This window comes from Lycorma delicatula, chromosome 5 (genome assembly GCF_047948215.1).
Source record: "Lycorma delicatula isolate Av1 chromosome 5, ASM4794821v1, whole genome shotgun sequence".
NCBI classification, from domain to species: domain Eukaryota; kingdom Metazoa; phylum Arthropoda; class Insecta; order Hemiptera; family Fulgoridae; genus Lycorma; species Lycorma delicatula.
Window position 1 is genome coordinate 116111741 of NC_134459.1, and position 27516 is coordinate 116139256.

Below are 27516 nucleotides of genomic sequence, written 5' to 3' on the forward strand. Positions count from 1 at the left end.
TTTCTTTTTTTGTTTTAATCTGTAACTTACAAAATGACTATCCACTGAAGATGAATTTACTACATTCAATACCTGGACACGTAATAGAAATCTTAACATTTTTGAGTTAGTACATTGCAATGAATTAAAACAAAAAAATGCTACGTTATTATTCCGAACAATTTCAATAGTCCAAACATAAATATTATTACACAAAATACTGAATTAATTATGCGCTAAATGCGTAACCTCGTCAAAGCGTATTATAAATCTTAATTCCACACCAAAGATAGCAAGAAAATAATGGAAATGAGTGAAACAGTATGAAAAATGTACATTTAAGGTTATAACATTAACTTCAAGAATTTGTACGAATATCTACAACACCGAACGTGAACAAGAATAAATTTATTTCATAATTTCTGAATTAGGCTCTAGTTTTTTATTTAAAAAAACCTTTAAGGAGTTTAAAAAACTTCATGAGTAACAGATAGAAAATAGTAACACAACAAACGTATCTGAATGCTCCACTCTGCTAATTGTATTTATTTTAATTGCTGTTTTAAGTATTCTTCCTTATGTTAAATCAGTAACACGAAGCAACACTGAAATTTAGTAAGGAAAACACTTGTTGATAATGATAGAAATTTTACTTTATAATTTGTTAAATACAATATTTAATCCATTATAAAAAAAATTTTTTAATAATTATATAATAAAAATAGTGTATTGGTGACCCTGAAATATCTTCCTGATTACCTTGGCTATATGGCGCCTCCAGCTGTACCAGAGGGAAACTTCAAAAATATTTGCGAACTATAGGCCAATAACACGTGTAACATTCCGATACTTTGCATTCAAGTGTATCGTTGTCATTATTTATAGAAAATTGTAACATTCGCTCAGAAATATTTTAGAGACAACACTTCAGGAAAATGACTGATTTAAAGAAGGTTAGTGAGTGTAAAATTAACATATTTTCGACTCTAGCGGCGTTTATTAATTTATATTTTCTTTTATTAGCGTATAATAATATAATATGTTTATTATTGAGAATAGATCGAATATTAATTTTGAGTGGGTATTATAATTTATCACTTAATGACCTTCAGGTTATGTTCATGCTAACATATGTATTAATATGAAGACAATTTTATATGAACATCTGGTAACGTGTGCATTTATTACAGTTTTAATTTGTAGCACAATTTTATCAGACTTGCATGTTAATTTTTTCTTAACTGCTAAATATTTATTCATTGCTTCTGTTTAATACAAGACTAAATATTGAAAGTATTACATAGTAGATTTAAAACTATACTTTGGTAGCTCATTAACATAATGCTGAAAAAAAATTAAGTGAATGTGAAGAATTACATTTATATTTTTTATTAACTTTGTGTAATAGAATGTCAACGTAGTAAGTGGCTGTGTAATATTTTGATTGTATAACGTTTGTATTATACAATAATAAATTCTTCCAATGAAACACACAACCAAATAATATTAATAGAAACAAAGTACTTTTCGAAAATACATATTTTATATTCAAGAATTTTAAATTTTTATTTTCAAATTATAAAAAAATATTTATTTCAAACTGCTGACTTTTAGGTTAGCTTGATAAGCTGATTTTATAAATACCTAGTTTTCAAATCTGTCACTGATGGTTGCCCTGGATATGACTGCTGTAATAAGCTGCCTGTTTCTCTTTAGTTATTCATCCTATCAATGAATGCTATTTTTGTGTGATGGTTCTTCATTGATTACATGATAAATATTTATGCTTAACAAGTTGACTCGAACCTGGCAAGCCATAAACTACATTGAATTTTTCTTTCCACATAATCATGGTGACTAATGAGCTTCGTGCAGTTATTGATCTTGTAATACAGCACCCATCGGCTGTACTTGTTTACTTATTGAAAACTTATAGAGTTTATCATTATTTTTATGTATTTACATGACTCTCATACTTTGTTCCAAAACTATAATTATTTGAAATCCCATCACATGTTATTATTTTCTGGCATTATTATTACTCATTTTTGGGCACATTCTGTTGATAATTAATTTAGTTTACATTAATCTAAATTGTAGTAGATATCACTTCATTTTTAGTTTAAAATAGCAAATAAAATAAATAATTACTACATAAAAAAAAGCACAATCTTTGAAATAAAATAGTGAATGAATTTATAAAAAAAAAAATTGGATGTACAAATAAAGGAATAAGCTATTTTTTCATCTGTATTTATTTTTTTTCAAATGTTTTTCTTTTATTTATATATGTTATTTTTAATTTATACCTTTCATATACTGATGTTCCCCATTGTAGTTTATACAGAAAGTCTCATTGTTTCCTACAGGAAGAGGTATTAATTTGTTGCTTTACACTATTAGTCTTACTGTGATATATGTGAAGCATCCAAGGTATATTGGCACTAGTCAGGACATTCCTTTCTGTGGAAGTAATGATGATCATTATTCGGCAAGTTCTTGTGATAAACAGAGAAGAATCAATGTAAACAACTTAATTCTTCACTCTTACTCCTCTTAATACACACAGCATTGGATGTTTTTTTGTGCAATTTTTGGGACTTTGACTTTTTCTGGTGTCAAATAGCCCTACAGCCATTATGGTTATGGTATCTAATATACATACATATATTTACTGATGATTATTTAAAACTAAATGTTCATCTATTTATACATTTTTAAGTAGATGGTTTTTGAGTGTTACTCTTGGTTATTCTATTCTTGGTTACGTTGATTAGTAATATTTTTTATAGTGAATTGAACTGTAACATAAGATATTGCTTCAGCTGGACTTCTATATATTGACTTTTGTGACATCTGCATTATATCCCTCAAGTGGTTTATGAAATATAATTGTTCTATTTTGCAATTGTATGTCAAAAGAAGCATAAATATTATCAGTTTTCTTTTAGAAAATGTTCATTATAATTAGCAATATTGTGATAGTTTTATTAGTCATTAGGATGTCAGTTTATGTTTACAATTTTTTTTTTAGGAAAGACCAATATATAATTCAGATTTACTTGACAGATTAGACCCAAAAAAGTTCATAACAAGATATTGCTTAAATTTGTCTCCTTCAAATCCAGGCCCTGGATTGAAAGTTCGACCATTGAAAACTTCTGATTATGAAACTGGTATGTATCATACTTATTTTTATAGTTAGTTATTTATATACTCTGTACTATCATTCTCAAAAGTATATATTTATTAGATTTTATTGCTTTCTACTGTTTTGTCTGTTTACAGACAACATATGTTGTCTGTTTTGTCATGTTTTCTGTTGTCTGTTGTGTCATGTTTTGTCTGTTTACAGACAAACAGTAGTTACTTTTCCCATTTTTCATTCCGGGAATGAATTTACTCATTAAGTCAAGAGTTAAGATTGTTTTTTACTGAAGATTCTTATCCTCAGGGATTATTTTGAATTCTGTTATTTGTTAAATAAACTAATTAACTAGATTCATACCATTAACAGGATGAAAATTATTGATTAATTTAACCAATTACATTTTTTTTTCATTCAAAATGAAAAAAAGAATAGATGAATTTTTAACAAATGAAAAAAATGTTTTTAACTCTAGTCCTATTATAGATTTTAGTTGCATACCTAGGTACACACTATATTCAGTTTTTTTTATATCAGTTGGAACCAGTTATGCAAGAAGGAACCAACTACAAAAAGTAAATTTTTCAGTAGAGTCAATTTTAGTTGCACATAAGAAAAAGATTGTTTGAGCTTGATTTTTACAACCAAACATATCTTATATGTTTATATTTGCATCATATTTAGCATAGGTAAAACAGGAGTTGGTTAGTTGTAACACTATAAAAACAGGTATTATTTTCTGCATATTATTTTTATTTTAACATTTTTTAAAGAGATTTGGTTTAAACATATTTTTCCTAATATTTTTTAAACACATACATGTTGTCTCAAATTAGTTTCCACCACTAAAATAATACATTTTTCTCTCAAAAAACTTAATTACTTACCTTTTAATAACACTTATCTTTTATTACAGTCTATTATTCTAACTTTCCTTTTAAATTACTAACAGCTAAACTACATACACATGAAAGTCTCCCACTAATTCTCTTCAATAATATACTCTTTGTCAATTTAAAAATCTAAAGGGCCATTAAAGCCATCTACATTGGCACAAATGTTGTCATCAGTGATAAAACCTCTAGAAACTTTTACAGTCATATGGGATTTTGCTTAATACTTCTTATGTCATTAAGTTTCACTTTTGTTATCAGTTTTCCTTCTGGCCAATGACACTTCAGTCTACTAGAAAGTTTCTGCAGGTTGCTGCTTCACTTTTGGATATTTACTTCAACAACACCTTCTTCGTAGGTCTGAGTCATGAAAATTGGAAAAAGCTTGTTCTTACGAATCTGTACTTGTCTTGTTTTAAACTAAGTTCTTCTGTACTAAGAAAATTTGACTTAGTCATTAAGTGGACGGAAAAAGGACTTTTCCTTGCTCATATCATTATTTTCTCATAGTCATTTGGGGTGTAAACCCATTGCCGAAATTTGAGTGCTGATTCAATGTCACTAAAATCAGTATCATTTGGGAGAAAGCTATCCCCTGGCATTAAATATTTCTTCAATGTGATATTCTGCAATGTAGAGTGTTCCTCCAAAATTATTTTTAATAAGTGTTATCTTTATGTTTCTATTCTGACCACCACAGCTGTCACTCCAACAGATAAGTTCTGTGACAGACTTTTCCAAGTTATTAAAAATATGGTACCTTAAACAAGAGCCAACTTTCTGAGCACCTTGTCCTGCTGTTCCTTCTAGCCATATGTAGCAATAACCATTATTTCTTTTTCCAGTATGCATACCGCAGTTGTAGGCCCAAAGTTGTCTTTTATAAAATGTAATGTTTGCGGGCAGGCAAGATAATGGTAAGTTTTTGCCAAGTCGAATGTTAAGGTTTCTAGATATTTATTGTTTTCCGTCTCTTTCATATCAATCTCTAACATTTTACGTGCTTTTTCAGCCATTTTTAAATGTGCCTTATGTTCATTTATTATTTGTTGTTTTTCATCATCACTGGTGACATTTTTTTCAATACTTTGAAGGCGTCATGCTTGTTACAAGTACCTTCTTAAATTTTTTGCATCATACATTGAATGATGTCAAGAAAATTTACTTGTATTTGGAAAAGGAAACACAATTTTGATATTTCTGTTTATACAGATTATGCATAAAGTTAACCATTACATGGCAAAGCAAATATTTAGCATCAGTCTTTTAGCTGTAATGACTTGCATAACGAGGAAATTTGTTGATATGTTCAGTGATATTCTCTTTTTGGGCATCTGTAATTTTGTTGTAGCCTCCTGCTAATCCTCTTTTGTCTACTATGGAATGTAATCTTAATTTCTTCAAAGCTGTGTCAATCCTCTTTGCTTATAAACATAAATGTTGACAGAATAAAGTTCTGTGTACTTTTATGTTGTTCAGCAAGTAAAGTCTACTAAAATTTATTTTATGAGGACTTGACGCTCTATAATGATTGACAACTTTTCCTTAACAAAATTACCTAGCATGACAGTCTGAGCATCATAATTTCCAAATTCCTACGATTTTTTCTTTCAACACTAATATTTAAATGGCACTTTCTTGAACAGCTGCATATATACTCTCTGAACGTTTTAGTATGCACTCTTGTTTGTTAGAGTTAAGACATGTTTTAGTTGAATTTCTTCTTTTCTTCTGATCCTCTCTTGTTAAATTGCCATATTTTCTCTTCTTTCCTTGTTTTAGTCGTCTTAAACCTAGAACGTATTAAACCTAATATATTATATATAGAACGTATTAAACCTAATTAACGTATTAAACCTAGAGGTTAACCTCTAGGTTTAATACCACAGAAATAGTAACAGGACTCCCAGCAGCTATTTCACACCATAAAATAGTAGATGATGTATACCTTCCTCTGTTGCTTCAGAGCCAATTCAATTTCATTACTACTGATATTAATATTATTCCTAAAAAAACCATTTTCATTATTACTGCTACATACTATAAGACTAAGTTATTGTGTTTATTTCCATTATTGTAAGTAGTATCCACATTTACTGCTTCAGGGGTTGATTCAGCTTGATTATCCTCATTATTTGAAAGAACATTAAATTCATTTCTACTACTATTAACCAATAAGACTACTGCTACATCTGAGGTGTTTCTTTCATTTGCTGTATTGTCAACAGTATCCAGTGTAAATTCCTGCAACAAGGGATACCGTGCTTTTAAACCTAATGATAGCATACAAAAATGTTAGTTGCTAGCAAAGTACATTATGATCAGAAAATAGCTTTTTCCACCAAGCATGTTATAGAAAAACACTATTTTCAGATATGAATTAATTGAAATTAGCCTATGCTCTATTTAAGAAATGCAAAACCACCTGTTAACCACTATGCAAAACAGTGTAACTAGAAAAGCCTAATGTTTCTTTATTAACATTAAGTACTAGCTTTATGTAGTGTTATTAACATTGTTTATAAATTAAAAATCATTAAGGTAGTTGCAATGTGTGAAAAAACAATAACAATAACTTATTTTGTAAACCAACTTCACAGTGGTATTGCAGCTAAAGCTAAGTCAAGAAGCAACTTTGTTCTTGGATGCATTTATACTTTCCTATGATAAATTTAAATACTATTAAACTATCTCCCTACTTTTTAATACTATAAATAATAATTAATTAAACAATATTAACTAAGAAATATTATATACACTAAGAATTCACTTATTTCAATCATACAACTCAACACGATCAGTTGGTTCCATAATGCAAAACATATATTCAGCTATAAAAAGGAAATCAGCACACAAGATTTTTGCAAAACTGAAAATCATGAATTTAGTTAATGGTAGTTTGTTCAGACTTCAACAGATAGCAGCTCAGTGCAAATTTGAATTGGATTATTATTGCATAACAAATTAATGACTATTAACAAGCATTCTATCCAAAAAAATCAAATCCCAAATTTTGGTAGTTTGTTCCTTTTTGCATAACTGGTTCCTGTTAGAGTTAGACCAAATTCATTATAAGTAAAATTTTGTCTACTCAAATTTGGATTTATTTTGTTTTCTTATAGTATTATTCTAAAAAAATGCTTAAGTATACTGTTATAATCTTTTATTAATATATACAGAACTGTTTTAAAATGTAGAATACTTCATCTTTACCCAGTTACACCAGTGATAGGATAATGAGTTAAGATTGTATGTTTGTGACTTCAAAACCGCTGAACCGATTTGAAATAAATTTCATTTGATATTTATTCCATGAAAAGAAAATTTGAAAAATCCGCCATTGCAGATAATGGGACTTCTTTCTAATCAAAAAAAGAGAATTGTTTTATACTAATCAGTTAGGAGTAATGAATTTACAATAGATTTATCTGTTCCTTGACTTCACTAATGTATCTTCTGAAACAGAATTGATGTTTAAAGCAGTCTGAAATTTTTCTCTTTTGTATTATATATTATGTAGTTCTGAGTCCATACATGTCCACATCTGTAAATTTTATTATGCACACCAGTAAATTCACATGATTGATAATGGTTCTGGCCAGGTCTGAGTTTTAACCATTTCAAAGGAATGTTGTGTGTCAGTATGAATTTCATTTGTATTGTTAGAGGGCTATCTTTTTAGTGGTAGCTTAATATCCAGCTAAATTGGACTGCTGTATATGTTACTAATGAATACTTGACTTTGATTAAAGACAATCATGCAGTTTTAATGTTGTAACATAATTAAAACTAGTATTTATAATACATTATGCACATGCATGCTACAACTACTCAGAGCTTTAACTCCATGATTCTATTCGTATTCCTATCATTACTTGGAGACCAAAAATCAAAACATTAATTATTCTAGAGGTTTAATAATATTGTATTAGTGTTCGTAAATCCCTACGTCATTCTGGTTTGGAGAATTTCACAGTCGGAAACCATATGGCTTTCTCTTCTTTACCTTCTGAATAAGTATGTTTACATTTTCAGTAGATGTGTTAACATAATTTAGAAAAGATCTGTTTCTATGTGAAATTTTTCTGTAGTTTGTTTTATAACTTTATATTCTCATTGTTTGTTTTTAGGTTTTTTGGAATTATTGTCCCAATTAACTGTTGTAGGTGAAATTGAAGAGGAAAAATTTCTTGGTAAGGATTTAGAAAATCAATCATGGTATAATAAATACAAATATAGAAATACCTTTTTTGATTCTGTATTTGCAATATAAAAATCATAATCATTAGAACTGAAAGATATTGTGACACAACACCATTTAATTATTTAATACAATAAAAATTGCATTATATTTTTGCAAATATTTTGATATTATTAAATTAAGACTTGTCTTACATGTTAAGTAATCATAATTAATTTTTATTACCATCGCACTAAGTAAACTAATTGGCTTTCACTTATATTTAGCAGAGATTATTATAAAGTTAATTATTATAATATTATTGGTATAGGAATATGCTGCTGCACTTGGCAGTTGGTATATAATTATACACATCTTTTTATTACCAAGTGGAAATGTTACATTTTTTATCTTTTTTCTGGAGAAAGTAGATTAAAAAAATTATGAGATTAGCTGGCTGATCTGCGAATATAGTTTTATAAAACAAATGAATATTAAAATGAATAATAAATAATGAATGAATATTTAATATAATAATATTAAATTGAATATTTAATATTATCATACGAATATTTAATATAATAATATTAAATTGAATATTTAATATTATCATATGAATATTTAATATTTAAAAGCCTGGACAGGATTACCCAGAATCTTCTGGTAATAAAAAGCATAGATTCTACTAACTAATTGAAGATCCTGACTTTCAAGGTCGGATGACAGTTATTGAATTATCATCAACAAAAGCCGTAAATAGTTATGCTTTAATTGGTATAAAATTATCTTTTACTGTATTTAGCAGTGTCATAATTTTTTATTTAAAAACTCATTCAAGAATATTTTTCAAAATATTTTCTCTAAAGATATAAAGAAGTGTTAACACACTTTCTACAGCAGTCTCATGTATGAAACAATTGGTTTTCTTCATGTTAGCAGCTGACACACACACACACAAACACACACACACACACAAACACACACACACACACATACACATATACACTCACTGTGTACATGAGGGAGTATCAAAAAGTTTTGAGACTAGCTCTGTTGACAAGAAACTACTTTATTTATCTACGTGTACATACTGTCACCTTCAAAGTAGTCCCCTTGCACAGCAATACAGTGTTCTTGCCACTTCTGGTGTCCTGGAAGTCCACTTCTCAAAGTGTGACAAATACCTTCTGCTATTTAAATTGGATCTCTGCAGTGGGTCAAATTGGCACCCTTTAAGCTGGATTTTCAATTCCAGGAAGAGCGCAAAGCCCAAAGGAGCCAAAACTGGATAGTTTGACGGGTGCAGAAATGAGATCATGTGATCAGTACAAAGTAATTTATTTATGTAAAACATGATTATTAACCAGTATCTATAAATTTTGAAAATATAATAATTGTTTTAGTATTAAGCCTAATATTCGTAGTATTAGGATAATATCAATACATGGAATTGTTAACTGTTCCATCAATGGATTATTTTTAATAAAAGGTAAAATAAAGCTTGAGTAATAATATAGATTAATAGGGTTAGGAACTTGAATAGCAATTGAAATTCTTATTTTGCAAATAGATTGTATAAAACCAGTGTAGATATACAGTTAGGGGAGGGCTGGAAAATCGACTATCCTACAGCAAACCCTCTAAATCTGGCCCGGTGTGTATACACACACACACAGACAAAATTGTGTAGGTTTTTCTCATTTTTTCAACAACATTTGTGTTTCATGCCTCTATAAAGGTTTCTACTATTCTCATGTGTGCATAATTTCTAACTCTGTCCTTTCAAGATTTATAAACAACCATTTTTTTTTCATCTATACTTTTTCTAATCTAAACAGAAGTAGTTTATATTATAATAATTTTAAGGATTTAAGTTTTTTAATTAATGTAGTAATGTATTATATAATTTGATTTAAATTATTAAAAATTGCAGTTTTAGAATTTATAAATAAATAATGTTTCCTTTAAAATGATTGTTTAATTTTTATGCAGATTTTTTTTTCCTAATATCATTGAAAGTAAGATCTGCGTTTACCATCATCTAATGAAAGTGTAACAATATTTATGTACTGTATGACATATAAATGTTATGTAAAAGCATTAAGGTATATTTCCTACTTACAAACGCTTTTGTTATGCAACCCTTTGTCTTAGTAAACTATTGCCTTGGTAGCTGTCTCATGTATGAGGTAAAATTTCAGCATGTGTAATTTTTGTAGATAATTCCAACAATATAAATTAGAGAAGAAGTTTACTAAATTATGGAGGTATGTGACTGATACAGTGAAAACATTAGTTTGTTTATTGTAAATTGTTACATACTGTATTGCAGTTGCCTACTTATATTACATTATTGTAAAACTGTATCATATTAAAAAAAATGAAAATCTTATTTATTTTACTCCCAAACAATTTAATTTATAGAATCTTAAAAACATACTAAGTTTTTATTTTATTTTTATTATGTCTCAAATTTTGTTATCTAAATAACAATGTTTTTACCTTGTCAGTATTTACTTTTTGATTGTTAATGTATGTCATTATTTATTGTTACTTTATTGTAGATTAAAAATCCTAAGTTCATGGAAAAAATAGTCATTTATTTAAAAAAAAAAAAAAAACATTATCCACATCTATAAAACTGAAAAGAAAAACATATTTTTACATTGTATTGAATTAACTGGAAAAAGGGTTGTTATGGTCTTAATAGACCATAACAACCCTTTTTAAACCCTTTATTAAATATGGTAATCCATATTTAATAAATTACCTAACCATCAAAGCATCTTTTAATGAATTTATTTAACCCTATGCTAAAAGATATCCTTTTATAGAAGTAGAAGTAATATTTTATTATTAAATTTTAAGTAAGACTAAATATGTAAACAGCAATTCTTTGCTTTCTCATTTTAATTGCTCTTAATATATATCCAAATGTCTAGAATAATTAATTTCTAAAAAATATTATTTCTTCCTTAATTATTTTACCTAATCATTTTTTTAAATTCTGTTTTCATCTCATTAGCATCATTATTTCATAAAATGATTTTTTTGGGAAAAAATTATTTTTATGTTTATGTTAAAATTGATGCTTGAGTTAAAATTATTTTTGTAAATTTACAATTTATTATATTTTAAATCTGTTATATGTAATGTTATATAAAAATAAAATTAAAAAAATTCTTTTGCTATTTTCCACAGAAAGATTTTCTACAATGGAGTTATGTCCAAACTCATATTACATAACTGTAATTGAAGATACTATTATAAATAAGGTTATTGGAACTGGAACTCTTATTGTAGAACAAAAATTTATTCATAATTGTGCTGTGGTGAGTTGATAGTTTTTTAAAATAAAAACGTTAAAAAGTTAAAAAATATAGTTTTAATATTAATTTTTGTAATTTTATCCAACGTAGTTTCATTTATAACATTGTCATATCACTTGGAGTTGGGAATGTACTTCCAAAAATATCTTTGTAACTGTTGTACAGTTGTTGCGCTTACATCATCGGAGCTGGACGATTGCTTAAAAAAAATTTTCAGGAAGCATACTCATGCATTTAAAAACTTAGGTGGAGAAATTGTAATATGCTTGTATATTCATAATTCTGTGTGGTTAGAATTAGTATATGTTAAAGATCATTAAAATTATCTATCTTAAAGAGTAAAATGGTCATAATGAAATAATGTAAAAAAACAAAAAAACAGGCTTTGATTTGATGGTTGATTTTTTTTTTTATTACAGATTATTTTACAAAATTGAACTTATGAAATCCAACCTAGGTGTCTTTTTTGTATTTGCCTAACTATACTTGCATACTATTCCATTACTATATTAAATTATTATTCTAGACTACTGGAAGTCAAAGATTAGATATGAAGAACCAATAAGGATTCAGGGGTGTGATAGTTTTATTGAAATTAAAAAAAAAAATTAGCATAGAATTGAATAAGGAAGTGCATCAAACCAATCAAATGAATCATGATAAAAAATGAGTATATGAAACTTATAAATAATGTAACATTTTGCTTTTAATTTCAGAGAAGTTTTGATATAAATCTTTAAATAAGATATGATTTTTAAGCTGTTAAATCTGTTACATTAATCATTTCATGCAGGTGGTAGTATGTACTGTTATCCCCCACAGAAATATACTGTAATGTCTCCAGAAAAAAATCAAATACTTAACAAAATAGAATCTCTATAAGTTTTATTATCCGTAAAAATGATTATTTTAAAATTATTTTGATGAAGGAATGCCTTGCCATAAATACTTCAGCTTGAAAGTTAAATATATTGCAATCATGGTTTATCATTAACTCGTGCAGATTTTATTAAAATATCGCTGCTGTTATGTGATACATATGTTTTTGAATCAGGCTGGTGTAGACATGAAATGACCTTGATGAAAATCTGGTTTACAGAAAATTCATTTTATATTTATAGATTTTAACAATTATTAACACAAATAATCATTTTAAGCTATTAGAAGGCCCATAGAATTTTCATAATCGAATTGCACTGAAAAAGCCAAAAAGAGCCTAGACCTGATCAACAGTACTGGATTTTTACACATCAAAAATAGAAGTTTTTAAAAGGAATGGTTAGAACATTAAAATATTTCAATTGTTTTGCAGTGTTGAGTGTTTTTAACATATGAGTAGGTGCTAAGAAAATGTGCTAAGAAAAACCATTATATTCAGTTACACAGATTTTTTTATTTCATTTTAAGTGGTGTAAACATTCTTACCTTTTCCTTTAGTATTCTTTATTAGGAAGAATGCACTTTTGAGTTACTCCTTGTACAGTTCCTTTCCTTTATGCAGATTTTAAATAAAGATTTAATATTTGATTAATAAATTAGATAACAAGGAGTTTTTTTTAAAAACAATTGAAAATATTTTTTTTTTAAGATTGTTTGTATAATTAGTATGAGGGCTGTCCAAAAAGTAATTTACATATGAAATAAAAAACAAACCAAATAAAAAAAAGAAATTTTATTATATACATTTGAATGGGACAATCTTAAACTATTTTTCTACATAGTCACCATTTAAATTGATTTTAACGATGCATTTATCTTAACCATTTTAACCATTTATCTTAACGATGCACAAGGTTTTCAATTCCTTCTCTGTAGAAATCTGCCACCTTAGATTTTTAGCACCCATCTTGCACAAAATTAGTCTTAACCAAGCTTCCCTGATACAGTTTCATGCAGCAAACTTTGTGAAATTTGGGGGAAATGAAGCAAGAGTTTTGCAATCATAATGCAGCGATATTCACGATTTTTATCATTGATTTTCATTGTCAGTTCATCAGTCACAAGACTAGGTCGACCACTGCAATCCTCATCATGAACATTGGTGCAGTCATTTTTAAACTGAATGCACCACTGCCTCACTCGGTCTTCACTCATTATTCCATCTCCATACACCTCACAAAGTGCTGATGAATTTCAATTGGTTTGAGGTTTTTTGCCAGTAAAAACCGAATTTTCTATTGAAGCACACATTTCTGCAATTCACAATGAATAAAGTAGAAAAATCACAGTCCACACGCTACAACAGCTTGATATGTACTGAGTGCAAAAACATTTTGATGCCAAGATGGCGGCTCTATCCCCACCCATCTCCATGCTAGGCACAAACGTAAGTTACTTTTTGGACCATCCTTGTATATTATCTTTTATTTTAATACACTTTTTATATTGTTTTTGTTTTAAATACACTTTTTTTATATTGTTGAAAGTATCCATCCAGCCTTTATCTGTTTATTTCAGTTTAGTCTAGACAAATTTTATGCAAACAGTCCATGATAATAAAAAAAGAAATACAAAGTTAAAATTCTCAAACTATATAACCATCATAAATTGATAAATTGGCCTTCTAATGTTTTTCATTAAAGTTGTTTAAACAATCTTTAATCTTTCACAGTCAAGTAATTAACAGATTATGATTTTAAATTAAACAAGAGAACAGTTGAATATTTTTATCCAATTAGGTAATTAGTTACAAATTTATTACCTGTTAGTAAGTAATAATTTTGATTGCATATAAAAACTGCATTTAAAATAATATTATAGTATAGTTCTTTTTCATTATTTAATTAATATTATAAATCTTTGTCTTAAATAGAGAGGCAGAATTGAAGATATTGTGATTAGTGATGAATATAGAGGACGACAGTTGGGAAAATTGTAAGTATGTTATATATGTATGCTTAAACTGGATTTATTTTTTTGTCTTATATACATTTTTATCTTTTCCCGTTATTCTACTTATTATTAAAATAAGACAAAAAAATGATTATGGATATGGTAATGAAACAACAAAGGTGCAATAATATAATGGTAAAAAACATTATATGGGAAATTTTGTAATAGATATACAGATTTTGGATTATTTTAATTAAGTAATTTATGCACTTTCCTTAAATAAATTAATGGATAATTGTTTTCTAACATTTTGTATGAACCTACTTCAAATTATTTTCGAAAAGTTGTACTAATCATATAAATCTTATATCTCCTGATAGTTCAATACCAGATTACTAATTGAAATGATGTATCTTTTTTAAAAGATTAAAAATTTCTTATACATTAGATTTTTGTTACATTAACTTCAGAGAAATATAGGAAGAGTTTAAAAAACCTTACAGCTAACACTCAATACAAACATCACAGTACAGTATACAGAAATATATATTTAATACTGCTACCTCTTTTATATAGATATTAATAAAATGTTTTACAAGGAAAGGTAATCATATTGGAATAGATTGCATTATTAATTTATAATGTTTATTTATTGTATTGTTATGATTTTTGGCCTTGTTTTTGTTATGACCGTGGATATTTAGATTCTTTTTTTAAGATTAAAAATTCTCATACACAACTGTTTGGTAGATATGTTTGCCTACATGAATGTTTCATATTTAATAGAAATCTAATGTCATCTTTTTGAATTTTAAAAATTCTTCTTTGTAGAATTATTCAGTCTGGCAATTTTTCTTAAACATATACGTTTTATCTTAATTTATGATAAGAAATCAACATGATTTCTACTATGATGTATTTATTGATGATAATCTTAAGAAATTTTCAGCTAAGATTTTCATTTAGTGTATTGTTATTGTTTCTAATTAAATTTTTGGTTTTAATTATTATTTAGAAATTCAACAAAACTTAATTTTTCTGTATTTAATACTTGAGTGAGTATAAACCTATCTGCAGTTTGTAGTGAGCTAATGTAAATTTTTACTTGAGCAGATATCTAATTCCACTTAAAAACTCTGAAATCATTGTCATAATTTCACATTTTATACCTACACCTTTAACTGAAGTACACATTTCATCTCCTGTTAACTATCAAAAACTCAGACCAACTTAGTATAGAACCTATAATACCAACTCTTAATTTCTCTCATAGAGTTCTCTTCATTTCTGTTAGATGATTTAGAAGATCTTAACTATTCTTTCTTTATTCTCTAATCTTCTTTTCTAAAAAAAATAGATCAATACATAATCAATTTTCCTTTTTTGAAATTATTTACTAGGATTTTATGTTTATTTAAATGATATATTAATCTGTATAATAGATATATTATTTCCGTGAAAGTTGTAGCATGACAACTATATCGCCTAGAATTGCAGGTAGGTTTTAAATTTAAAAAAAATTATGGAAATTTTTTTTGATCTTCTTAATGAAAAACATTTAGACCATCAAGTTAAAGATAAAATTCTAAAGTTTTGAGACTTACATAATATTTAACTATAATTTTAATTTTTAATTAAATTAATTTATTTAAATTAATTTATTTTAATTTTTTGTAGGGTATCTTCATTTTCACAAAACATAAAATGCATTCAGTGTAGTCTATTTCTAATTAAAAAATGATGTTAGTAACTTACACTGATTTATTATATGTAGATTATTCCTTATTTTATTTGCATAAATGTACAAAAAAAAATGCCAATTAACTTGCATGAGACAGTTATTAGGAATGTTATTACACATGCATGAGCTAGGTACTTTTGTGTGCATCATTAACAAATTAACACTCATTTATTTTAATTTTCATTCACAATGTTGTTACACTTTTTTTAAGAAAAAGAAAAAATATATATATACAAAATGAGCAGAACTGCAAATGAGTTATGAAATCAAGTAAATAAACTGAAAAAAACACCCTAAAGAAAGTAAGTACAACCAAAAAAATGTCATCTTGTTTACTCATTTTCAAAGACATTTTAAAATAATTATTATTCTGTTTTAAACTTTAAAGAAGTGTTCTAAAGGTAATTATAATATGTAATATCTTATATAAACAATTACAAATGTGGCTGATGTGACATTCCTGCTATCACTACTGTTGCAGATCTCACAATTGCAGGTTGTGACATTTGATTTATGAATATGAATTAAAGTTAAGTCATAATATAGTCATTATAGTGTATCTGCATCTGCATTGAGTGATTAAATACTTCAAATTTTCCATTTAAAAAATATCCCTTTTTAAACCTAACGACAGTAAGAATTGTACTTTTCTGTTTTTTCCCCCCTCTAAACTATGGTATTTCTTTTCCCCAAGGATTATCAGTGTAAAGATTTGGAATGGGTGTGTCTGCATTTTTTAAAAATATCTACTTAAACGATTTAAATGTATAATTAGTTAATAAAGTTAACTAAATTAAAAATGTTATACCACTTAACTTCTAACAGATTATTTTCAGATTAAATCTTTAACATGCCATGACAAGTTTTCTGAATTACAGGACAAAGGGTAGTGTAAGATAGTTGATTACAAGTATTGTATACATAGTTTTGTAGTTTAAAGTATAGTCTTTTTACTTAATTTTTTTCTCAACTGAGCATGAAATTCCTGCTGATGTCTTCCATATTTACCTTCATTGATAATTTTTCCTTATTAAACACTGTAAAAATTTTCATTTATAATTGTTTGCATTTATTGCCATTCCAGGAATGAGTTTTTGACTGGCAAATAATTCTATTATATCGGTTTTCCTTTGGTAACAAATTGCACTTTTATTAGACGTAGTACTTGTTTAACTTACTGTATCTATTAAAATTCAAAGTCCTGTTTCCAAAGATAAAGTTAGAAAGTATTCAGAACTGTAAAAAAAATTAGTTCAATGAAATAAAATTAAGAAAGAGGAAATTAATCTGCTTAATTGTGCTCATGATTTATTATATATAATACAGGACAATAAAACTGAAGAATTTGGCTATTGATATAATGCCTACCCATGATAATCATAAAAACATACTGAAATTATAAAGCCGTAATAGCTGATATATTGTAGTATTATTTTTGGATTAGTTATATTAACTGGTTAAAAAAATTATAAAAACATTTCATTTATTTTTATATATATATTTTCTTTCTTTTACAGATTAATTGCAACGTTAACTCTTCTTGGTGAAGAACTTAAATGTTATAAAGTGAGCCTTGAATGTAAAGATTCTATGGTTCCATATTATACAAGTTTAGGATTCCGTAATGAAGCTGGAAATTCCAATTACTTACAAATAAGATTCCCATTATGATATTGATGATTATTTTTCTAAGGTTAAGTTTTTCATCTTAACAAACTTGCTCATGTTTATTTTTATTTTATCATGGTATTAAGAAAATTTTCTTTAGTTGATCAAATCTTAACATTTTTTTATCTATAGTTTTTTTTTTACAATAATAATCTGCAGCAATTTTATAATATAAAATTTACATATGATAGTTCCTATCTGTAATTTTTTTGTTATAGATATTATGAAGTACAATATGTTCATTAAGAGTTACATTATTCATTCATGTGTAAAGTTACAAAACATACTAGATGTTTAGTTCTTACAATAACCACCAGCTACTTCTTTGACCAAGTATCGATGATTTTTATCAGAAGGTGCTGGTGGTACAGTAATTGTAATATGTATGATACATATTTATCTGACTAAAATTTCATTATTAGTTAACAGATTATGCTTCTGTATACAAAAGTTACTAACTAGCCATTGCCATATAACTATTTGCACCATTTTTTGAATAGCAGTTGTTCAGAGCCAGAAAAGTTGAAACCAAATTTTAAACTGATATGTGCTAAAACAGTTTTTATGTTTAATATTAATTTACCATCTCATTAGGTAATTAAGAAATTAAATTGTTATGGAGGATTCTATCAATTACTAGATTGTAACCAAGAACTCTATCCAAAAATTTCATTTATTTCCTATTAACTATCATGTAATATGTATTGTAATATTTTAGAAATCCGGTAACTATTTAATGATATAATTAACCACATCATATTTTTTTTAAAAAGTGGTCAGTATTTTATGCCAATTACAATTCCTGTTAAAACTGGAAGTAAAGTAGCAAATTGTTAATTTATTCAGTACTCTATAATTAGAAAAAATACCCTTAAGTATTTTCAAAATTTTTTATTGGAGTGAATCAAATAAAATGTATCACATGTTGATCTCTTGAACCAATTTATTTGATGTCAAACTATGAGATGAGTATTTGCAAGTTGTAAAATCATAGTAAAATATTTTTACTACATACATTTCAGTTTTAATTACAAATCCTGTTAATTTTTAAATACAGTGTGTACAGTTTTTAAATATATTTAATCTACCTTTTTGTAACATGAAACTGGCAATATCTGTGTCACTGTTGATACTTTAAATTGCTCGATTTAAAGAAATAATTTGAACAAAAACTAGGATAAAAAGATGTTATAAAAAATTTTATAACAATTTCATCACCCCTTATTAAAGACACTTTTTGGTATTCTACCAGGTCTGTTTTAATAATTGTTGTATTTTGATATCTACATTTGCAAAAATTATGTCAAATATGTAATTGTTTTTTTTTTTTGTAGAATAAAATAACCTGGCTCTCAGTCAATATGTGTTAGGTGCACTTACTGTAGATTCTTTACCAGTGTAATTAAGATCTACATGATGGTTGGATAAGCTAAAGGTGGTTAAACAGATATCTGTGTTTTGTTTATTAATTTTTTATTTAGCAATTATAAAAAATATTATTTGATATTAATGTCAATTTCATATTGATTTCAGAAATACTGTAAAAAATAGCCCAAAAATCCAAAAGAGATTTCTTTAGCAAACGACGAATGTAAAGAAGGCCCAAATAAGCTAATAGGCTTTGTTTTTATTCCTGTCTTTAATTACTATTTCACCATTTGCAAAGCAGTGCAAATTTATTCCCCAGCTCTCATAAGTGAGTACATTAAGTGCAAAAATTTTAAATTGATTTTCTTTTATATGAAGAAAAAAGCCCAAAGTTTCTATGAATATCAAATGCTATTCACCAAAATCTGCAGAAACTATGTGTGTGCCCTTTAAAGAAAAATCAGTTTTTTTAGATTTTTTTGGTTGGTTTAGATGGAGAAGTAAATTTTTGTTTTCCTGCTCTTTTATCTTAGATTTTTATCTCTGGGTACGACAACCATATAAATTTATTCGTAAGGTTATATGATTATTTATTTTTTAATTATAATAATCTTAAGTGTTCAAGCACCACTTCTTTTAATTATTAGATTAAAGCTGGAGAGTTCTATTATCCTTTAATAGAAATTTTGCATGCAAGATAGCTTGCAAGAATGGATGGATATCACATATGATTTTCATTTAGTAAAATAATATAGATTTCTTGAAAAATGTAAAACAGTGTGCATTGTAGTATAAGTAAAGTCGGAACTAGCATCTAATTCATATAAAAATATGCCATAGGCCATAATAGATCTCTTATTTTTTATATTGTTTTTAGAAAAAAAAGTTGAGATACTCAAGTCAAATGAGGTTGACTGTATTGATTTAACATCATTTATGTTTAATGTCCATAGAATTGCACAACCATTGTAATGAATATTATCTATACACTCGTGTGTCTCCAGCTTAAAGTCATTATTGGATATGTGGATTGTTGTTACTATATTCTGCTATTTCTATTTGTTCACATTATTTATCCTTGACATTCTTTAAGTAAGAGAGTGTATTACAATTATAACATGTAAAATGTATCAAAGATGGATTTCAGTTTGTTAATATCCTAAGTGATCATACTTTGATATTGCATAATAAAAGTGTGTATTATATTAGAGTACTTCATGTACACTTAAAATATTTTCTACTTTAAATTCCACTTGATTGACTGCGTATAGTACACCATACTTTTATAGTTATGCAGTTGTTTTTATTTCTATGTATGCACCATAATGTTTTTAAAACAATGTACTTAAATTAAAAAATGTAATTATATAGTATTTTTTTACTATTTAAATTATGCTATTATTTATTTTATATCTACATTTATTAAAAAAACATATTTTTTAAATAAATTTAGTTTTAAGTTGTTTTACGTTATGTACTACTTATGTTTAGTTAAAAAAGTTATACAATAGTTTAATAATTACTAACTGAAATTTGAAATGATTTTATGTAATATATATATATATATATATATATTTTTTTTTTTTTGTGTTGAAAGAGTAAGATGGCTTGTTTTATTGAGTAGAACTCTCCTTAATTGAAACTACATTGGTACCTTTCCAGAGAATTTGACATTGTGAGTGATTATGGAAAGTAAATAAATTTACTTTAGTAAATTATACTAAATTCATTCACTTTAAGTGAATGAATTTAGTATAAATATTTTCATTCTTTCTTTTTTATATATTGTAAAATCACATGAATATAAGAAAACATGTTAATTATCCAGTAAATCGTCTTCTTAACCCCTTAATGGTTTACTTTTAGGAGGTTTACTTATATGAGTTATTTTTACCATATAAGCCATAATAGATCCTTAGAAACAGAAAAAAAAATTATTTTTGAGAAATTAAAATCTAACTTTACTTTTAATATGTATATTTCCCATCATCATGTTCATTCTATACATGGTTCTTTATTTTTTATCTCCAGCTCAATTCAGTACTTGAACTTAAATGATGATAATAATAATAATAAAAATTTATTTACAAAAAAATACTATGTGAATTTTTGTCATTATTTCAATATTAGATTTTTTCAGAAAACGCATAATAAAAAAAGCTAGATATTCTTACACAAAACACTACTATTATATGGTTACCTAAACTAATATTCTGTTATTTAGTAATATGCATATATCATGAAAGATTTTGCTGCACAGTACTACATCACAAAAAGCATAATAGTACTACTCTCTGCTTTTTGTCTTGTGAACGGACAACACAACATCTAGTTGGGTATTTTTTCTTCCTGTAACTGGGATATACTTTGGAAAATATCTTTCCTTTTCTGAATTCAAAGGCTTTCCCACAAGTGGTCTTACTTTTTGTACCCAATAATTCTCATTGATTGCTTCTACTCTTGCTTCCCTGAATTCTAAAGATTTCATATTACCTTCACATTTTCCATGTACCACATGTGGATTGAAAATAAATGTATCAAATGTCAAAACTTTTTTTACCACAGTTTTTGTCTCTTTCTTATCAACAGGATATACCGACAGCATCTGACCTACCTTGTTAACATCACCCGTCTTTGTGTTGTGGTCGTGTATAACTGTAGGCATTACAATGCATTTTCCTTTTCTTTATACTTCAGTACAATCTACCTTATGATCTGTGCAGAGACACAGGACCACAAGTTTATCCAGCCCTTTTAACACTATAAATCTGCCATTTTTTTCTGAAAGTACAGTAACTTCATTTTTTCAAGTTTTGTCTTGCCTAATTTTTGAGGAACACCTACTATTTCTTCTCTACTGCTCCTACAAGATTAGTATTTTTCTGGTTCAGTTGTACTGCAAGTTCAGGGTTACAGTAATAATCATCTTTGTAAACATATTAATCTTTATCTAGGAGCCTATTCTCCAAAATTGAAATCACTGCATTGGTAGAGTGTCCATAGACATGATTTCTTGTAATCTGTTTCATTGCCTACATACAAAATAATATTTTTAATGTGTCAGGATGAAGATTCACTTACTATTTAAGATTTGATACAAAATCATACTCTCTTTATTATAAACTGACAAAAGCTTAGCCACCCCCTTCTACAAAAGTGAACTCTCACATACATTTCCTTCAGATAAATACACTTCTCAAATTTTTTTACAGATATAATAAAAATCCAGTTTAATTCTAAATAATTTTTAATTATTTATGGAGCTGAGAATTATCAGCAAAATGCAAAAAGTAATGCAAAATGTCTGGAAAGTAATTTTTACCCTCCTGAGAGGCATAAGAAATGAAATTCCTGGTGTTGAAAACAGTTTTTTCTATGTATATTTTTCATCTAATTTAGGCCTCCATGTAAGGCGTTTATCATGTAAACTGCCAATAAAACAAATATTTCATCTTCATTTGTCAGTTTCCAGGCCTTGAGACAACTGTTGCACTACTCTGTAAGATAAAATCTTTCAGCATAGAGGTTCATCTGTTTGACAGTTTCTTCTACAAGTTCATCTGTTACAAATAATGTAAATAATTCATAGAGATTATTGTAATCCATTATCTATGTTAACACCAGGTAAAACAGTAAATGTTTTAATTGCATAAAATTTATTGGTATAATGATTGTATAAATACCTGTAAATAACCTTTGTTTTACGTATAACCCTACTGGAAGACTGTCGTCCATGAGGGAATGTTTTCATCAGTTATTTTGTCTTCTACAATTAATATCATCTTCCTCATCCTCAGTTACATTTTCATCACTATTAGAATTGCTATCTTTAGAATCAGACTCAAACCAACACAAAAGGTCTGCAATATCTTTCACTCTCTCAACCATTGTCTCTCACACACACACACACACACACACACACACACACTCAGATCTAAGGGCAAATGTGGCTGCAGCCACACAGCCTGCGTATGGTTGTGGCCAGATTGCATACAGCCAAACAAGCAACCATCAAGGTGGTGGCCACTACTCGGCTGTCCAGTCACAAGACGGAGGGGGTGGTGTAGCGACCTGACACGCTATGAGGCGGCATCTTCTCCCCTTGGGGGGGGGATTGAGATGTCCAGTCACAAGAAGGATGTCACAGAGATAGCTGTAGTTGTGTATTTATAAAAGTGCTGGAAATGGCAAAGAAAAGTGGTTGGATACATCTTATTTTATGAAGTAATTTTTCAAAAGGCATGTTTATAATTTTTTTTTATCAGTGTCAACATGAATGATCTATTTAATAAAATTTCTGACAACATAAGAGGACACATCTTGCATCTGCATAGGAAATGAAGAAAAAATACTTGTAATTTTAAGGTAAGTTTTATTTTTCACAAATGTATTAAAATATTCTTTTATAATTAGTATTACAAAAGTATAAAAATTATTGTATGACAATAATAATAATAATAATAATGCAATTATTACAATTTTTCAAAATCATGTTGAAGTTGACTTAGCATTTTTCTGAACATTCAGTAAAACATGTCACTAAAGGTGACTGTGCTTCTGAAGAAGACGTTGATGACATAGAATACTGCATAGAAAGAGACTGCTTTGTTGAATAACCTTGACCGTAGTACGAATTCAAAACTAAATTTGAGGGAGTACTTTGATTGTCACATTGGCTTGCATATCCATGTGGAAAAGGTATGTTTGGTACATTAGGCATATGGGCCTGGAGTTGAGCATCCTCCAGAACTTACATAAATTGAAGTTTCACGTACAATTTAAGATGTGGAGGAACTTTTTTCAGTTCACTATCAAAGGATAACATAAACAGTCTATCTTCATTATTCAATAATTCTTTATCATATTTGATTCTGGCTTCTGAAGATTCTCTCAACACTTGTACTAGTGCTATGCCCCTGTTTCGTCACATGGCTTCCTTTTTTTGCAAGCACCCATGTCTTGTAAGGTCCTGTTATAGATTGGAATCAGAGTTTTCTGAATCTTCTAGCTCTGGTAGACTACTCTCAGTGTTGGAGGACTGATGGAATTTAAGAATGAAGACTTATTGAAATAGATGTAAAGTGTTTTTCTCGTAGCAGCAGAACCACTAGCCACCTTACTTTCCTTTTTCTCTACTAAAAGAGCCCTTAATGTTTTTCTATTTCTTCTATACTAATAACTATACATTTTTATTTTAGAGTTATTAGAAAACTAACTTTGAAACAAAGGAAATGTGTACATAAATAACACTTGTCATGAAAAAAATAACATATATTAAAACACTGATATATAGTAAACCATTACTATATAACTAGTAGGCCTATAAATTACAAAAGCACTAATTTTAAATAAGTTAATGAACCTTAAAAAAAATTAACATCTTTGAAATAATGTTTATTTTCCTTGTGGTTAAAGTAATAATCTAAAGTACATGTTCTCTTTGGTTTTCAGGTATCTGGCATCAGGAAATTCATTCGTTGATTTGCACCATGCTTCAGCTTGGCAAGACAACAATTAGGGAAATTGTTAGAAGAATTTGTTTTACAATTTGGTCTAATTTAAAAGAATGTTAACTATCCTAATTGCCTAAATCTAATTATCCTTACTGCCTTGGCGCAGTAGATGGGAAGCACATATGAATTGTGAAACAACCTAATAGTGTGTCAATTTACATCAACTATAAGAAATACTTTTCCATTGTATTAATGATTATTGCTGACACAGGCTATATAAATTTACTTTTGTAGATGTAAGATGTTATGTAGATGTAATGTGCCAATTCTACAATATTTGAACATATTCAGGTTTGAAAAATTCTAAATAACCATGTTGATCTTCCTGAAAACAGAGCAATTTCAAATGTAAACCAAACACCTTTTTCCTGTGTATTTGTTGCAGATGATGAATTTTCCCAATTACATCAAATTATATGATCATATGCAGGCAATTGATTTGATGTAAAAAAAGTTTTAATTATCGCCTTAATGGAACTAGATGTTTCATAAAGTGCACGTTCAGTATAATGACAAATAAATTGAGAATTTTTCTACAGATCCTTAAATGTAGACATTGGCTTCACTGCAGATATTATAAAGGCATGCTGCATAATTTACATAATTACATCAGAATGGCATACAATTTCAGGATATGCTACATGGATATTCTACATTACATGAGGACAATCCCACTACAAATTCACATCACAGGCAGCTATACTCTTCAAACTGCAGCAACCTATTTGCCCGTTAACTTTGTAAATGAAGCTGTTCTCAGGTGGCAAAATAGATTATATAATTTTCTAATAAAAATTATAACAATGTAAATTTATAAAAATAAACAATTTTACTAACTTAGTTCATTTTTCACCTTTCGGGTAGAACATTTGGTGCCGTCAAAAATCATTGTATTTCCTCCCATATTTTTTTTTTTTAATTTTTGTTGGAATATTAATTGGAAGACAGATCCCATAAACTTGGTCTTTCTTTAACTTCAGAAATGAATTTTTCTGTATTGAAATCAATTTCAAATATTATATCAATATTTTTTAAAAAGAGTCACAAAAAAAAAACAAATTGAAAAATATAAATTTGCACTTTTTTACTAACTTAGTCGCTAGAATTACAGTAAAATACAATTTTGTATATGTTTGCACAAAACTGAACAGGTTTCCGTCTTATCATATACTGGCTGTCTGTATGGCATGCCATTACTATTAATACAAATTTTGGCTGTAAGATTTCGGTTGGTTGTGGCGGCCAGAACGACAAACCTCTGGCTACAGTGGCCAGTTGGTCGCACTGGCCACGTGCATGTTCATTCATACAAGTTTTGCGGCCAGTTTGTATGGCTTGTAGCTAGCTGCTTTCCTAGCCATGGTAAGTGTGTGTTTGCCCTAAGATATACAAAACAAAAAGTAGTTCACAACTAAAAAAGAAATTGTACACAATGCAAAAAATCACGACAAATGACAAAAATAATTTTAACTAGTTCACTTGAACTAACATATACAAGGCAGAACTCAATTCTACATAAACAAAATATCTCACAATTCATTGCCTAAATCGATGAGAGAATTAACCTTTTCAATTGAGGCATTCACTTTGTAGTTTATGTAGCTCTTCAGAATTTCATGGAAAAGGGAGGAACTAGGCCAGCAGTGAAATATATCATCATTAAGCAAAACAAAATAGGTAAAAACTTAATATACAGACCCCCTTTTTTGTCACATGTGACTGACATTATATTATGACATAAACCATTAAGGGGGTTAAGTGCTTAAAGTCCAGTATTAAACGAGATGCAATTTTTTTCTTTATTGCGTCTTTAAGTAAAGGATTATCCATTACAATCTAACAAAATTAGGAATGGCTGTATTATTTTTTAACAAAATTTATGCTAGGTCTGTAATTTATACAAAAAATGTATTTACATGAAAAAAACTACACAATAAAACCAAGAGTAGTTCAATTTTTACTTCAAAATAAGCAGACTTTATAATAATTCACAAATGTTAATTTTTATTTTAAATTATTCTTAAGCATCAAATTTATCGATATAGATGAACATACTTTGCTGTAAATAAATATAACGTTCTAAGAATTCTATTACTCGGTCTTTAATTTTTTTTTTTTTTATAGTTAACATTTTGGAATATGTAAATACTTGAGCCAGTTATTCAAGTTCCAGATAAGGCACGGGTCTGCTTTAGTTAAATACAAAATGAATACAATGAAGTTCAGTTAATAATTAATATTGTATTCATGTAGATTTTTATGGTCTACATGAATTAATTAGTATTATTAATTTCTGTTAGTTTAATTTCATCTAGTATAATTAAGCATGCTTAAAATAGTAATTTTTATGATAAAAATGTTTTGTTAATTATATTGTAGTTCACTCAAATAATATTTAAAATTGTATTAAAATTGTATTTAAATTGTGTATGTTGGTAGTTTTTGTTTGTGCGATTCATTAGAGAATCTCAACAAAACTGAAAAATTTTTTTATTTTCTAGAATAAGTAGTAACAAAAATCATTGTTATTTTTTTAATAGTAATTTTAATGAGAAGCTTTTGTTTCAAAATAGCGTGTTGTAAATGATAACAGTAATATTTGACATTGAAATTGTGTTTTTATTGTTTTTTCTTTTAATGATTAATATAATAAGATAAAATATTGATACAGAATGATTTATTTTATTTTATCTATTATTTTAGTTTAAAAACCTATAAAATTATCCTTAGCTGTTAATTTTAATTCTGTACTATTATACAGTTAATTATATTTATGCACTTAATTTTTATTTTACTTTAATATGTTTTATTCTTCAGATTATTATGTTGCTTATTGATATCAATAAAATATTCTTTGAATTCTGA

The 27516-nt window shown here is 27.5% G+C and overlaps 1 protein-coding gene across 6 annotated transcripts; it reads left to right on the forward strand.

Annotated features, from left to right (window-relative positions):
• The first annotated feature begins 744 nt into the window (after nucleotides 1-744).
• Nucleotides 745-27516, forward strand: Gnpnat (glucosamine 6-phosphate N-acetyltransferase). 6 transcript variants are annotated; one of them, XR_012756512.1, is made up of 7 exons: nucleotides 1093-1147; nucleotides 3014-3155; nucleotides 8151-8213; nucleotides 11402-11532; nucleotides 14342-14403; nucleotides 17620-23503; nucleotides 24590-27516. XR_012756512.1 is itself a non-coding variant. In XM_075366918.1 (7 exons), exons 1-6 carry the CDS (start codon nucleotides 1121-1123, stop codon nucleotides 17771-17773), a joined length of 579 nt encoding a protein of 192 aa, XP_075223033.1. In that variant the 5' UTR covers nucleotides 1093-1120; the 3' UTR covers nucleotides 17774-17795; nucleotides 19105-27516. The 6 variants fall into 6 exon arrangements, 5 of the variants coding, with proteins under 5 accessions (XP_075223035.1, XP_075223033.1, XP_075223034.1 ...); XM_075366918.1 differs by having other exon boundaries at nucleotides 17620-17795; nucleotides 19105-27516; XM_075366919.1 differs by having other exon boundaries at nucleotides 17620-17795; nucleotides 26776-27516.